Source organism: Lutra lutra, chromosome 8 (assembly GCF_902655055.1).
Source record: "Lutra lutra chromosome 8, mLutLut1.2, whole genome shotgun sequence".
NCBI lineage: Eukaryota > Metazoa > Chordata > Mammalia > Carnivora > Mustelidae > Lutra > Lutra lutra.
In genome coordinates this window covers 122,610,925-122,628,150 of record NC_062285.1, presented here as the reverse complement: position 1 = coordinate 122,628,150, position 17,226 = coordinate 122,610,925, and the positions used below count along the sequence as shown (strand labels likewise).

Here is a 17,226-nt window from a genome sequence, read left to right as displayed (position 1 = left end):
CCACCACGTCAACAGTCAGAGAGTTGCATGCTTTCAGAACAGGAAGAATGCCTGAGAGAAGGGATGTGTTCCCACGAATTTATCCTCAGCCCATCCCTTTCTGAATTTAAAGAATACACAATTCCTAATTACTGACCCATGTAGGTCCAAACAAAGTTCATTTTAAGAAATATAAAGAAAAGGGGATCTGACTTTGAACATTTAAGAAAGGGAAACATAATTCGTATTTTTAAAAGCAATTCAAAAGGTGTCTGCTTCCTTTTAAAATTTTCTCAGTCTCTTAATTGTGGTATTGCAGTAGCAATAATATCAAGAATATATGCTGCTGGCATATGGAAATTATTTTAAAATACAATGCTAAAAGTGAATTAATAATTTATCTATATGGCTTTTGTTTCTCACAGATTGACAAAATAATGAATTCCATAGATGTTGGAATTAACAGTGAACTTAAAGAAATGAACGGTGAGACCACAAGTAAGGAAACCTTTCTTTTATGTTGTAATTAGTAAATTGCTCAAGAACTGGCTAGAAAATTATAGGAGACTTTAGATAATTTCATGTTTTTATCATGATAACAGCAGCTACAAATTATTTCCTTCCACTCATATCAAACAACCATGACCTCTAAATACCAATTTTAAGTACACTGATTCAGCACATGGAGAGATTTTTTTTCCCCATATGCTAATAAGCCAGTTAACATTAATGGGAGTTTCAACTTGGTGTGGAGTTAAGTATGAAGCACTTCAATGTGTTGTAAAGTATGATGACCTGATACACTGCAATTTCGCATTCAGTGAAATGTCCCAATCATCCTGGCAAGAGTGATTAACACCTTACCCCCAGACTGTGGGCTCCAGTATGGCCAAGAACTATGTGTTACTCATCTTCATGTATCCCAGAATGCCTAGCAGAGTGTCTCATGAGTAGTTGATTTTGCAGTCACTATTTAATACATTGCCCTATGAAGTATTATTTTTTTCTCTATAATTAAAGCTCAGAGTAGAATTTCATTTGCAATTTTCTTTGAAGACTTTTTGCTTCATACTGATGGATGATGTCAAATACCAGAGAGCTAAATATAAAAATAATAGCCCAATTCATGCTAGAGAAACTACTATTTTGGAAAGAATCAAAAGATCCGGCTTCATTTCCACCCAGCCACTAAGTAGTGGTATAACCTTAGATTATCACATAGATCTATACAATTTGGAGTTAAAACAAGTGATTGCTAAACTCTCTGAAGAACTCATGGTTAAGTTGGTAGTGATAGTTGATGGTTTTGTTGCGATGGTAAGATTAAGGTCTGTGAGAAAGAAGTCGAAACATATCATAGGATAAAAGGGATTTTGTTGCCTTTTGACTAGTCACTGGAGCTTTTTAGACAGCATCCCATGTGACTCTTAAGCACAGGAAAGTTGGAAAATGGCTCTCTTATGATGCACTGGACCTGGGTGGATAAGAAGTTACATGAAAATCTGGGGTTGCAGTCACTGAAGGGGATATTCAGGCCTAAATGAACAGCTCGCTCATTTCTCCTATACTGGGACAGATAAGGAATTGCTCTAATATGATTGGACCCCATTTTAATTAAGTGATAATGGTTTAAAAGCTTACATAATTTTTTTTTTATAATTTTTTTTATTTTTTATAAACATATATTTTTATCCCCAGGGGTACAGGTCTGCGAATCGCCAGGTTTACACACGTCACAGCACTCACCATAGCACATACCCTCCCCAATATCCATAACCCCACCCCCCTCTCCCAACCCCCTCCCCTCATCAACCCTCAGTTTGTTTTGTGAGATTAAGAGTCACTTATGGTTTGTCTCCCTCCCAATCCCATCTTGTTTCATTTATTCTTCTCCTACCCCCTCAACCCCCCATGTTGCATCTCCTCTCCCTCATATCAGGGAGATCATATGATAGTTGTCTTTCTCCGATTGACTTATTTCGCTAAGCATGATCCCCTCTAGTTCCATCCACGTCATCGCAAATGGCAAGATTTCATTTCTTTTGATGGCTGCATAGTATTCCATTGTGTATATATACCACATCTTCTTTATCCATTTGTCTGTAGATGGACATCTAGGTTCTTTCCATAGTTTGGCTATTGTAGACATTGCTGCTATAAACATTCAGGTGCACGTGCCCCTTCGGATCACTACGTTTGTATCTTTAGGGTAAATACCCAGCAGTGCAATTGCTGGGTCATAGGGGAGTTCTATTTTCAACATTTTGAGGAACCTCCATGCTGTTTTCCAGAGTGGTTGCACCAGCTTGCATTCCCACCAACAGTGTAGGAGGGTTCCCCTTTCTCCGCATCCTCGCCAGCATCTGTCATTTCCTGACTTGTTAATTTTAGCCATTCTGACTGGTGTGAGGTGATATCTCATGGTGGTTTTGATTTGTATTTCCCTGATGCCGAGTGATGTGGAGCACTTTTTCATGTGTCTGTTGGCCATCTGGATGTCTTCTTTGCAGAAATGTCTGTTCATGTCCTCTGCCCATTTCTTGATTGGATTATTTGTTCTTTGGGTGTTGAGTTTGCTAAGTTCTTTATAGATTTTGGACACTAGCCCTTTATCTGATATGTCATTTGCAAATATCTTCTCCCATTCTGTCAGTTGTCTTTTGGTTTTGTTCACTGTTTCCTTTGCTGTACAAAAGCTTTTGATCTTGATAAAATCCCAATAGTTCATTTTTGCCCTTGCTTCCCTTGCCTTTGGTGATGTTCCTAGGAAGATGTTGCTGCGGCTGAGGTCGAAGAGGTTGCTGCCTGTGTTCTCCTCAAGGATTTTGATGGATTCCTTTCTCACATTGAGATCCTTCATCCATTTTGAGTCTATTTTCGTGTGTGGTGTAAGGAAATGATCCAATTTCATTTTTCTGCATGTGGCTGTCCAATTTTCCCAACACCATTTATTGAAGAGGCTGTCTTTTTTCCATTGGACATTCTTTCCTGCTTTGTCGAAGATGAGTTGACCATAGAGTTGAGGGTCTATTTCTGGGCTCTCTATTCTGTTCCATTGATCTATGTGTCTGTTTTTGTGCCAGTACCATGCTGTCTTGATGATGACAGCTTTGTAATAGAGCTTGAAGTCCGGAATTGTGATGCCACCAACTTTGGCTTTCTTTTTCAATATTCCTGTGGCTATTCGAGGTCTTTTCTGGTTCCATATAAATTTTAGGATTATTTGTCCCATTTCTTTGAAAAAAAAAATGGATGGTACTTTGATAGGAATTGCATTAAATGTGTAGATTGCTTTAGGTAGCATAGACATTTTCACAATATTTATTCTTCCAATCCAGGAGCATGGAACATTTTTCCATTTCTTTGTGTCTTCCTCAATTTCTTTCATGAGTACTTTATAGTTTTCTGTGTATAGATTCTTAGTCTCTTTGGTTAGGTTTATTATCAAAAGCCATCTATGAAAAACCCACGGCAAATATCATTCTCAATGGAGAAAAACTGAAAGCTTTTCCGCTAAGGTCAGGAACACGACAGGGATGTCCGTTATCACCACGGCTATTCAACATAGTACTAGAAGTCCTAGCCTCAGCAATCAGACAACAAAAGGAAATTAAAGGCATCCAAATCGGCAAAGAAGAAGTCAAACTATCACTCTTCGCAGATGATATGATACTCTATGTGGAAAACCCAAAAGACTCCACTCCAAAACTGCTAGAACTTGTACAGGAATTCAGTAAAGTGTCAGGATATAAAATCAATGCACAGAAATCAGTTGCATTTCTCTACACCAACAACAAGACAGAAGAAAGAGAAATTAAGGAGTCCATCCCTTTTACAATTGCACCCAAAACTATAAGTTACATAATTTTTTTGAAATGCATATTTATTTCAGATTTTTAAAATTGAAAAATTATGAAAAAAAAGTACCAAAATTGTGTGCATATATCTAGGGACACAAATATGACATTAGCTCTGTGTATAGCCAGGTCTCTGATACAGAAATGCTGATAAACATTGAAGATTTTCTAGTATTCAAAGAACTAGCCTAGGAATGTATGTTCCCACATAGTTCTTCCAGACATGCTTACAGAATAATTTCAAGAAAGTGTAGGAATGCATATTTTTAATTGGGATGAAGTAAACATTTATTTTTTTTTTTATCAATAAGAAATTCCCTGATACTAAGAATGTTCAGGCAGGCACATAGTACTTTTCTATTGGAAGGCTTAGGTGACATTGAACATTAATGCTCTAAAATTCTTCAAACAGATAATACTACAGAATTATTAAAAATATAAATATGATATTATAATGAAAGGGTAATGTTATAATAAGAATAAATGTTAAAAATGCCAGTCAGGCAAAGCTGCCTTTGAGGGGCACTTTAGTAGCAAATAAATCCACAGATTATCTCCCCTAATTCTCTTTCTACCACTTATACCACCATCCTACCCCTGCCTTTATTTACTATTTTTCTACAGTGGTAATGAAAATGAAAGTGGAGACTCTGTCCTCAGATTCATTACTACCAAAGTCTGGTTCTGTATGTCTGTTAATTTTTGCCTCTTAATTTCACATTAATCATACACTAAGTGATTGACCATGCCATGTGGCATTCCAATTGACCTTTAGGTCATTGTGGATTACAACTTTACTAGGCTGCAGGCTTTTCCTTCTTGAGGCTAGATAGACTAGAGAGGTGATAACCCTATGCAAATTCCACAAATACATACTGGGTACCACATGTCATTGAGAAATCAAGTGGTGAAATAAAAAGTCAGACAGACATGAATTCAAATCTCAGTTCTGCTATTTACTAGGCTCTTGACCTTAGGCAACTCATTCAATTTCCCAATCAACAGAAACGAGGATAATATAGGATCATTGTAGAGACATGTCCAAGGGCATATAGGTAGAGTTGGACTCCTGTAGATATGTATTAAGTTTCAACTCCTCACCTTGCCCTACCACAAGGGAAATGTGGTGTTTGACACTGTGGATTTACACATGTGGAGATAAACACACATTAGCCCTTTTTTTAGGAATTTCATGATGTCAGTTAGTCTCATAGTCTTCATGTTAAATTTGCTGGGCTCCCTGGAAGAGTAGCTTGTCAATTGTAATTCAGGTACTAACAAACCCAATAGTCAAATGATACCAGAGAAGAATAACTACTAAAAGAGATCATTAAATGCCAAGATACCCTGGCAAAGAAAAGAGAAAAATCTACTTTATTGACTTAAATGGCCTAAATTATTTTTATTAAATCGGAACTTCTCTTTTTGCCTGACAAAGGGGAAGAGAGGTGCAATGAAATTAACAGGAGGTAAATTTAGAATGAGCGTGAGAAAATATTACTTTACCTAGTATGTGTTGACAGAGTCTAGAATTTTGCTTTGAAAGTCTACTGAACCAAGCACTATGCCTGCCTTTAACAGAGCTGCACAGCTTCATGAGTGTTTGTGATGTTTGTTGCTAAAAACCTCAGAAGACAATTGGGAGAATAAAATCAGAAGCAGTGGAGATACATGATGGATCAAGGCTGAGCGTTACATTTTTCATGCTCTTTCCCATTTTGTTTCAGTGTTTTTGTTTGCCCTCCCTACTACCTGTACATTTGCAATTTCAGGTATTCTGTAAACAAAATATTTATTGGACAAGTAAAGGATTTGAAAATCTCTTATCTCCATTCCTAAAAATAGGAACCAGCTCAAAGTTTGAGCAGTCTGTATGAATCATCAAACTAGTTCTACTCAGAAAACCATTTTCACTTTTTTTTTTTTTAATTTCCTCAACAGCTATATAGTACTTTGAAACTTATCCAGAAACATCAACTATCCAGGACTAAGGTAGAAATAGCAGTAAATAAAATTTACTGAATCTATATCAAGTTCTCACTCAGAATAATACTAATAGACAATTTTCACAAACATAAACTTCTGATTTCCCACTTGAAATCAGATTCAAATGTCAAACAAATTGGCACTGGTAGTAGGATTCAACTATACTGAATACCTCATATTATCTAAAACATCCTGTTCTTTGGTGATGCTGGATACGTGATGTGATAGTACATTCTATATAGTCATATATTCCCATGTATAGAATTTTTTCAGAGAACGGGTTTTGAAATTAGATGGACTCAGCTTCAAATCTCAAGATTGCAGTTCACTGGCTCTGTGACCTATTTGATCTCAGTTTCCTCCCCCATAAATTCAGATTTTTAACAACCGCCTCATAAGAACTCTTCAAGATTAAATTATACACTTGTACTACTATAGCCTAGAATATAACAGGAAATCAATAAATGTAATTCCTTTGCCTTCTTATCAAAGTATGCGTGACTTATCTTTCTAATTAGAGTGTATGCCACATAGAAAAATACTTAGGAAATCTTGCTTATCATTTTGATCAGTAAAGATTATAGTTAAAATATAACTACTCATAGTCTAAGTTGCTTTCATGAGGAGTCTTTCTTGAAGTCACATTTCTTAACCATGGTCCTTTTATCACAAGGAAGCACTTTCAAATTAGGAAATTTACCATGTTCGTTGTAACTACCTCAAAATTGTCACACTTGCTAAGAATCAGGTTGATGATTTTCATGAGATTGAGGAATGCTTAGGTAAAGTGAAGGTAATAATTGGATCCATAGGACTTGCTTATCATCATACATATACAGCAAATATTCACAGTAACCCAGACTTTATTATACAGAGGTGGCAAATAATCTTGTAAACACCCTCTTACTTCTAAACAAGCTTTCAAAAAAAACCACACTAGACAGACTATAGGTGCATGGACTGTATTGGAATCATCTTAAGTACATGAATATAAAAAGTAACATTTAGTTAAAAGGTGTTTTTTAAAGCTGGGATTTTTTTTTCTTATGCTTAACATTAATTATATTCAAAGAGAAATATTCTAGATTCTTATCTTTTAAAAACCTACTTTTTCCAAGATATCAATTCCATCTAAATTTTATTTGTAAATGAAAGCTATTAAAATGAATTTGTAAAAGATTTTATCATGGAATACACTATATTAGATAGATAAAGCATAACTCAGGCTATTTACTGGAGAGTTCATAGCTCTGAAAACAGTCACTAACATTAATCTGCAACTCCACTTTCTAAGCTTTTGCTCCTCTTCCTCTAAGAGCCTGAGGGCCAAGTTACAGTTCAGAGTCCCTCATAGCTGAGATCCTCATGGAGAGGATAGAGATCCTTCACTGAGAGTTTCTAGGAACTCACCAAGGCAGAATAAATGTTATTTCTTCTCCTGATCTAAGCTCCACCTTTGCCCTAGTATGCAAGAACATGTAGTGCCTCCCTTGTCCCTTTCCACAAAGAGGGTATCCTTCAGGGGGGTCAAGACAGACATCTCCACACCCCCAGAAGCTGCTCCTCCCTGATGTTTCTGCTGCTTTCAGGCCCTTGGTATTTGCTCACGTAGCTCTAGATAATAAGCATCAAGAGATACTTTGCCAACGATGCAGCTGATTGGTGGCTGTTTTTCTGCTGAGGTTGTTGATGGAAATATCATTCCTTAAATTTTAGGAGAACACTTTTTTTTAAAAAAGCTATTTACAATTTTCCAGAGTTGTCCTATTATGGAAATGACAAAGGGGAAAAAAGCTGAAATGTATTCCTTTCTTACTGTGTGTCAGATATTGTGCACTTTTCTCCTGTGAACGTTTTCATTCAATTCTCAAAATAACTGGGTGAGGTATTATTATACCCATTTTACAGATGAAGAAAGGCTCTGAAAAAGTAAGTAATTTGTCAAAATCAATGGCTTCAAAAGTAGGTTTGTTTCTTCCTGAAATCCATTATCCTTTCAATCAAATACACTATCTACAGAGAACAACAGAAGCCAGCCCTTTGCTTCTTTCTCTTTACTTCAAATCATACTCATAGGCACTAAAGGGAGCCAACAAAGAGTGTTTAAGTGTAGAACCAGCCACTTCCTCATAGCAAAGCCTAACTATTGGTATAGCGAAAGCTTTAGCTCCAACTCCAAAGCCCTCCCATAGTATAGGTCACATGGTCATATATTTAAATGAGTCACAGCTCTGAATATCTCCTGTGTCTCAAAGTGAATGCATAAATGCTGATAGAGACCTAAGTTTCACTTATTTTCAGAGGAAGACTTTCCCTTGCCTCCAGCAATATTCCTTTTTCCATGAGCTGTTAAATTGCACATTAAAAAACCTCTCCATGAGATGCTTTGCAACAGACATAATTTATTTTTGATTTTTATTTCTTTTTACAGCACTATTTTTAATAGAACCAACTGGGGAAGGTGGGTAGTAGAATACGTTAGCACACAAGCACCCTATTTTGTCCAAATTAAGAGAAGACTTATTTTTATTATATTTTATATAACACTTCACTGAGTAACTTTTTGTTCAGATAGATTAAATCTAAGCAATCCTTAATAATAGACTAGCCATGTAAAAATGTGAAGTACAGTAATTATTAGACTAGCATGAGTTAATCTTTATCAAGAGATAGTGTTTAATCAACCAAACAATTGTGTTCTTAGCACAATAGCCACTAAAATCTATTTAACACTGTTCATTCAAAATAGTCACTAAAAACTATAATAACCTACACAATATAGATTTTGATCATTAGGATAGAGCTGAGGTTTTCTGGTTTTGAAATTATTAGTAATATTTACATGTGAAATTAGGCTTCTCTTAAAAAATGAAATAGTTGAATATTACTCTATGGCCTAATTACCTATGATGTATCAATAGTTAGAACTGGTACATTGTTTTTAATTCAACTAAATATTTAAGCTTTCTGCAAAAGACCTAGAGCAGAGAACAAGTACAGTCTCTCAGCTATATTGGAATACTTTCCATAAAATCTTTCATATGGGGACGCCTGGGTGGCTCAGTTGGTTGGACGACTGCCTTCGGCTCAGGTCATGATCCTGGAGTCCCAGGATCGAGTCCCGCATCGGGCTCCCCGCTCCGCGGGGAGTCCGCTTCTCTCTCTGACCTTCTCCTTGCTCATGCTCTCTCTCACTGTCTCTCTCTCAAATAAATAAATAAAATCTTTAAAAAAAAATCTTTCATATGTGATCAGCCAACAACTGCTCCACTATGTCCCACGATGATAAGCTCACTACTTTCAGAGACAATATATTCTACCACTAGGAAGTTCAAATTGTTAACAACTTTATTTTTTGACATAGGTTTGGATATGCACTCTAACAATTACTAGTATTGTGACCTTGAGGAAATCATTTCACAGCCTAAACCTCACTTCCTCACACAGAAAACACTATAACAAATATCTGCCTTCCCTCAGCATCATTAGAAAAATCTAATGAATTACTACATGAGAAAGTAGTTAGCTACATTCCTAGTACATAGTAGACTATACTGGATAATATCTCCCCTCTTTGATTTATCTTTTCCCTTCTATCCATTTTCTCTTTAAAAATTTTTCCCTAAGAAACAAAGGGTGTATAGCGGCCCTTTATTTATTTCTGATACATATAAGTACCTTCAAGATATGGATGATATTTTCGATAGGCTATACTTCTTACACAGTCACCATAAAATTAGAAAGCAGCTGCCAAGAATCTTCTTTGTAAGATACTTTAAAAATACTAGTTGAACAACTTCTATATAAATATCAGGGCATTTTACAAAGTTTACCATTAACAATTCATACTGGGAAGAGAATAGGAGGTGTAGGGAAAGAAAAATTCTTCCTCTGCCCTTCAAGTTCTTCCAACTGGACCAAGAATTAAATTTACATAAGACCAATTAATAGGAGGAAAAAAAACAAAGTTTTACTACATGTGCATGGAGGCCCAACACTGAAATTGAAACCTAAAGAAATGACCAAGGCAGGCAGTTTTTATACTTTTTAGACAGAGACAATAAATATGTGAAGAACTGACAGGATAAAGAAAACAGATATTTGGGAACTTTAATTAGTGAGGAATTCTAAGCAGAATTTTGGTTGAGGTAGTTGATTAGTAAAAAAGTTAACAAGTTTTATTTCTACAGTTTTCCTTGGCTTTGAAGTCCCTATCTCTGGTGATAAGGATATGGTTTTACTTCTTAGTTCAGAGTGGGGTACCTTCCATGTGAGAGGTTTATTTCTTGCTTTTAGGGAGACAAAGGATGGTCTGAGTGTTCTTGTACCAGCTATTTCCCAAGTAGCTTCAATTCAAAATAATCAGCATGCCATTGTGGCACACTTTGGGCAGCCTGCCTTGGGCCCCTTCAGAGGTAAAAGTAATTAAGACTGATACAAAATATAACTAAGAGACCTCCATAAGTTATGGATCATCATAATGATTGCTTTTAAATACAAATTTGTCTTCCTAAAGTATAATAAAGAATTAACTGATAAACATGGGTCACTTACCCATGAAAAAATTTTATAGTTTATACTGGTTGTTTCTTTGATACTCTGTCCTGATAAAAAAGGCTTCTCATCTACTTGTATTTTTGGAACTCAAATATAAAGTTCTAGAGAATTAGGAAATGAAATGTTTTATAAGTTGAAGAACAATGGTACCCAACACTATCACTTATAGGAACGCATCCTAAGGAAGCAAGAGGACAAGAACAAAATAAGTGTATATAAAGGTGTTCATCTCAGCATTGTTTATGGTCCTTCAAAAACTAAAATCAAACCAAATGAACATTTATAGAAAATTTATAAATTGAGTTACTGTAATTCTCTATGATAAAATATTAAACTTTTAATTAGATAATTAAAAATGATATTAGATCTAAATTTATTACCATGGAAATATAGCCATAATTTATTACTAAATGAAAAGAGTAGATAACAAAGTAAATTATAATCCCATTTTTGGATATACATGCATGAAAAAGATTTGGAGGATGGGTGCAAAATGGTTAACTGTGACTATCTCTGGGTAAGCTTATCAGTGATTATTATTTTCTTCTCTCCTAAATTCTCTGAAGTTTTTCCAGTGAATATACATTATTTTATGTTTATTGTCAGCCTTTCAATTGAAAAAGGTATATGTCAATTTAGTAAACAAATACATTGAAAAACAGGTTATAATTTATATATGATAAACATATATAATCACATATATATAAGCATTTATATGTAAACATAAAATGTTATAGCTATCAATGTAATAATAAAAGGTTTGCCAAGTAAATACTATTAATGAATACGTGATTAAGTCTTTTTGTCAGTTTTGAGCTAAAATAACTGTGTTTCAGTGGCTTTCATTTAATTTATTTTCTTATGTTACTGCAAAAACTATCTACACATATTTTTAAAATCTTATTAAACCAATCCCTGATCAAAATGATTTTTTTAATGTCCATTGTCAGTCTGTGTGCATATTCTGGTGATATTCTAGTCCTTGTCTATGTGCACACTCAGTTTCTATATATTAAAAATAATCATATAGGTAGAATTTTGCAATCCTCATTTTCACATATTTCACAAAATTCTATTTTCTTACTTTTTTTTCTTACCTCTTGCTTTATCCCTCCTGTGAATATCCAATGTTAGCATGGTGTATATGCTTCTAATTTTTTTCTCCAATTTCATGCAATCACAAACAGAAAAGTGATGATGATAGGTAGATAGATAGATAGATGATAGATAACTGTTGTTTGTGTTTTAACAACAAGAAATCACGGGCACCTGGGTGGCTCAGTGGGTTAAGCCGCTGCCTTCGGCTCAGGTCATGGTCTCAGGGTCCTGGGATCGAGGCCCGCATCGGGCTCTCTGCTCAGCAGGAGCCTGCTTCCCTCTCTCTCTCTCTCTGCCTGCCTCTCCATCTACTTGTGATCTCTCTCTGTCAAATAAATAAAAACTTCCCTATCCTATTAAAAAAAAAAAAAAGAAATCACACTAATACATTTCTCTGCAACCTATTCTTCTCATTCAACAATAAATCATAACTTTACCTTACTTTCATAATCAGTGAACTAAATAACCTGTAAAACAAAATTGCCCTCATAAAGTTCACCCTCAGAGAGGAACATTTCTCTGATTATGTTGCTGCTCCAGGCGCTGCACTCCCTTGCTCTGTGACTTGCAAAACAACACCTCACACTGAGCCTCAGTTTCCTAATTTGAAAATTAAAAGGTAGGACTAGATCTTTTCCAACTCAATAATTCCATGACTCATAATTTTTATCTTCCGTTTTATGGGTTGTGTTTGGCAGATTGTCCTTTTTTAAAGCTTTCCACTTCTTAATCTCTTAAGGACAAATGACCAATAAATCTCAAGTATGTGTATTTCAACTAGGTTCCTCTAAGAATGTTGCCAGATCCTCATTTTATACTCCTTTTAAAATATATTAGCATAATAAATGCATAATTTAATTGATATCGTTGTGTAAGATATTTAAGTTCTTTGGTTTGTTGTGCAAAAAAAAATGACAAGCTGAAATCATGTGTATATTAGTGATGCAAATGGGAATAAATGCAGAATTTCTGATACTATACTTTGCTTGCTTCTTGAATCCACTAAGCTTCTTATAAGTATATTTTAGACAAAAAAGTAGTTAACATTTCAATAGTGTATACTTTTCATTAGGTTGCCAATACTGACCAAGTCCTCACAATGGCCTATTTTTTACCCACTGACTTGGTCTGACCGAGCTGTAGTTTAGCATCTCCCTTCCCCACAGAGTCTTGAAGTTTGGCTTGGCCCCAAATCTAAGCAAGTACTAAATGCAGGAGGACATCTTCCCTTAAGAGTTCATTCAGAATCAACTGACAAGAGAAAACATTTCCTGTTAATGCCACTCTCTTCATATCCTCTGCTCGGCTCCCCCTGCTGCTCCATTTCCCCTCCAAGTTCCTATAGACTTGCTTTACCCCTCGTTATTGAAAAAGGAAAAAAAAAAGGCATTTTTCTGTTTGATTTTGAGATGCCTGAAATCCTGAGGAAGGAGGATTCTCCCTGTTGTAATAATCTTTTTAAGTTTTTCCTTGCCTAAATTTGTATTTGTCTGTATTTGACAGTACTAAAAATTTCTTAGGTCTTTCTGATTCATCTTGTACCTTCTCAGCCAGTTTTACTTTTCCTATGTCTTATCAGACCATAAAGGGTGTTTCCCACTGTCAATCCTTAGGGACTATATAACTGATTTTCTTTGTGTAGTCATTGTTTTGAAAAATGTGAGCATGCTTCTAAGTGTGTACATGTGTAGGACATGTGGATTATACCTACAATATCAGAATTGTATATGTGACATAATTATAGATGTGAGATATATACAGATTGATTTCTTGATCAATTTCTGATACAGTTCTTTTTAATTAATTATTTTATTAACATATAACGTATTATTTGCCCAAGGGGTAGAGGTCTGTGAATCGTCAGGCTTACACACTTCACAGCGCTCACGATATTGCATACTGTCCCCAATGTCCATAACCCAACCACCCTCTTCCTTCCCCACTTTCCCCCAGCAAACCTCAGTTTATGTTGTGAGATTAAGGGTCTTTTATGGTTTGTCTTCCTCCCAGGCTCATCTTGTTTCATTTTTTCCTTCCGTACACCCCCAAGCCCCCACTCTGCCTCTCAAATTCCTCATATCAGGGAGATCATATAATTGTCTTTCTCTGATTGACTTATTTCACTCAGCATAATACCCTCTAGTTCCACCCTCGTCATTGCAAATGGCAAGATTTCATTTCTTTCGATGGCTGCATAGTATTCCATTGAATATATATACCACTTCTTCTTTATCAATTCATCTGTTGAAGGACACCTAAGTTCTTTCCATAGTTTGGCTATTGTGGACATTGCTGCTATAAAAATTTGGGTGCACATGCCCCCTCAGATCACTACATTTTAATCTTTAGAGTAAATAACCAGTAGTGCAATTGCTGGGTCATAGGGTAGCTCTATTTTCAACTTTTTGAGGAACCTCCATGCTGTTTTCCAGAGTGCCTGCACCAGCTTGCATTCCCACCAACAGTGTACGAGGGTCCATTCCTTTCTCTGTATCCTCTCCAACATCCGTCATTTCCTGACTTGTTAATTTTAGCCACTCTGACTGGTGTGAGGTAGTATCTCATTGTGGTTTATATTTGTATTTCCCTAAGTGCCAAGTGATGTGGAGCACTTTTTCATGTGTCTATCGGCCATTTGGATATCTTCTTTGCAGAAATGTCTGTTCATGTCTTCTACCCATTTCTTGACTGGATTATTTGTTCTTTGGGTGTTGAGTTTAATAATTTCTTTATAGATTTTGGATACAGCCCTTTATCTGATATGTCATTTGCAAATATCTTCTCCCATTCTGTCAGTTGTCTTTTGGTTTTGTAACTGTTTACTTTGCTGTGCAAAAGATTTGAACTTGATGAAGTCCCAGCAGTTCATTTTTTTGCCCTTGCTTTCCATGCCTTTGGCGATGTTTCTAGGAAGAAGTTGGGGCAGGTGAGGTCGAAGAGGTTGCTGCGTGTGTTCTCCTCAAAGATTTTGATGGACTCCTGCCTCACACTGAGGTCCTTCATCCATTTTGAGTCTATTTCTGTGTGTGGTGTGAGGAAATGGTCCAGTTTCATTCTTCTGCATGTGGCTGTCCAATTCTCCCAACACCGTTTGTTGAAGAGACTGTCTTTTTTTCCATTGGACATTCTTTCCTGCTTTGTTGAAGATTAGTTGACCATAGAGTTGAGGGTCCATTTCTGGGCTCTCTATTCTGTTCCATTGATCTATGTGTCTGTTTTTGTGCCAGGACCATACTCTCTTGATAATGACAGCTTTGTAATAGAGCTTGAAGTCTGGAATTGTGATGCTACCAACTTCAGCTTTCTTTGTCAACATGCCTCTGGCTATTCAAGGTCTTTTCTGGTTCCATATAAATTTTAATATTATTTGTTCCATTTCTTTGAAAAAAATGGATGGGATTTTGGATAGGGATTGCATTAAATATGTAGATTGCTTTAAGTAGCATAGACATTTTCACAATATTTATTATTCCAATCCATTAACATGGAAAGTTTTTCCATTTCTTCATGTCTTCCTCAATTTCTTTCATGAGTACTTTATAGTTTTCTGAGTACAGAGTCTTTGCCTCTTTGGTTACATTTATTCCTAGATATCTTATGGTTTTGGGTGCAAGTTTAAATGGGATCGACTCCTTAATTTCTCTTTCTTCTGTCTTGTTGTTGGTGTATAGATGGAACTGATTTCTGTGCATTGATTTTATATCCTAACACTTTACTGAATTCCTGTATGAATTCTAGCAGTTTTGGAATGGAGTCTTTTGGGTTTTCCACATAAAGTATCATATCATCTGCAAAGAGTGATAGTTTGACCTCTTCTTTTCTGATCTGGATGCCTATAATTTCTTCTTCTTGTCTGATTGCTGGCTATGACTTCTAGTACTATGCTGAAAAGCAGTGGTCATAGTGGACATCCCTGCTGTGTTCCTGATCTTAGTGGAAAAGCATTTTCCCCATTGAGAAAGATATTCGCTGTGGGTTTTTCATAGATGGCTTTGATGATATTGAGGTATGTACTCTCTATCCCTACACTTTGAAGAGATTTAATCAAGAAAGGATGCTGTACTTAGTCAAATGTTTTTTCAGCATCTATTGAGAGTATCATATGGTTCTTGTTCTTTCTTTTATTAATGTATTGTATCACATTGATTGATTTGCAGATGTTGAACCAACCTTGCAGCCCAGGGATAAATCCCACTTGGTTGTGGTGAATAATCTTTTTAATGTACTATTGATTCCTATTGCCTAGTATTTTGGCGTGAATTTTTGTGTCTGTGTTCATCAAAAATATTGGTCTGTAATGTCTTTTTTGATGGGGTCTTTGTTTGGTTTTGGGATCAAGGTAATGCTGGACTCATAAAATGAGTTTGGCAATTATCCTTCCATTTCTATTTTTTGGAACAGTTTCAGGAGAATAGGTATTAATTCTTCTTTAAATGTCTGGTAGAACTCCCCTGGGAAGCCATCTGGCCCTGGGCTCCTGTTTTGGGGAGATTTTTGATGACTGCTTCAATCTCCTTACTGCTTGTGGGTCTGTTCAAGTTTTCTATTTCTTCCTGGTTCAGTTTTGGTAGTTTATAGGTCTCTAGGAATGTATCCATTTCTTCCAGATTGTCAAATTTGCTGGCGTATAGTTGCTCGTAATATGTTCTTATAATTGTTTGTATTCCTTTGGTGTTGGTGGTGATCTCTATCATTCATGATTTTACTTATTTGGGTCCTTTCTCTTTTCTTTTTGATAAGTCTGGCCAGGGATTTATGAATCTTATTAATTCTTTAAAAGAACCAGCTCCTAGTTTCATTGATTTGTTCTACTGTTCTTTTGGTTTCTCTGCCTTGATTTCTGCTTGGATCTTTATGATTTCTCTTCTGCTGGGTTTAGGCTTTCTTTGCTGTTCTTTCTCCAGCTCCTTTAGGTATAGGTTAGTTTGTGTACTTGAGACCTTTCTTCTTTTTTGAGAAAGGCTTGGATCACTATATACTTTCCTCTCAGGACAGCCTCTGCTGTGTCTCACAGATTTTGAACAGTTGTGTTTTTATTATCATTTGTTTCCATGAATTTTTTCAATTCTTCTTTAATTTCCTAGTTCACCCATTCATTCTTTAGTAGGATGCTCTTTAGCTCCATGTTTTTGAGTTCTTTCCAACTTTTCTCATGTGATTGAGTTCCAGCTTCAGAGCATCGTGGTCTGAAAATATGCAGGGAATGATCCCAATCTTTTAGTACCAGTTGAGACCTGATTTGTGACCCAGGATGTGACCTATTCTGGAGAATGTGTCATGCACTAGAGAAGGATGTGTATTCTGTTGCTTTGGGATGGAATGTTCTGAATATTTCTGTGATGTTCATCTGGTCCAGTATGTCATTTAAGACCTTTATTTCCTTATTGATCTTTTGCTTGTATGATCTGTGCATTTCAGTGAGGGGGGTTGTTAAAGTCCCCTACTACTGTTGGATTATTGTCAATGTGTTTCTTTGATTTTGTTATTAATTGGTTTATGGAGTTGTCTGCTCCCATGTTAGGGTCATAGATATTTAAAATTGTTAGATCTTCTTGTTGGACAGACCCTTTGAATATGATATAGTGTGCTTCCTCATCTCTTATTATAGTGTTTGGCTTAAAATCTAATTTATCTGATATAAGGATTGCCACCCCAGCTTTCTTTTGTTGTCCATTAACATGGTAAATTGTTTTCCACCCCCTCACTTTAACTATGGAAGTGTCTTCTGGTCTAAAATGAGTTTCTTGCA

General features: G+C 35.9%; 1 protein-coding gene across 12 annotated transcripts in view; it reads left to right on the top strand.

Moving 5' to 3' along the window:
- Positions 1-17,226, top strand: part of ANKS1B (ankyrin repeat and sterile alpha motif domain containing 1B) — a 1,143,054-nt gene that overhangs the window by 683,319 nt on the left and 442,509 nt on the right. For 11 of the 12 annotated variants that reach the window (XM_047741077.1, XM_047741075.1, XM_047741074.1 and 8 more), the window contains exon 14: positions 405-477. In XM_047741077.1, coding sequence (XP_047597033.1) covers positions 405-477 — 73 coding nt within the window. The remainder of the gene's footprint in view (positions 1-404; positions 478-17,226) is intronic. The other variant, XM_047741072.1, reaches the window with a different exon arrangement.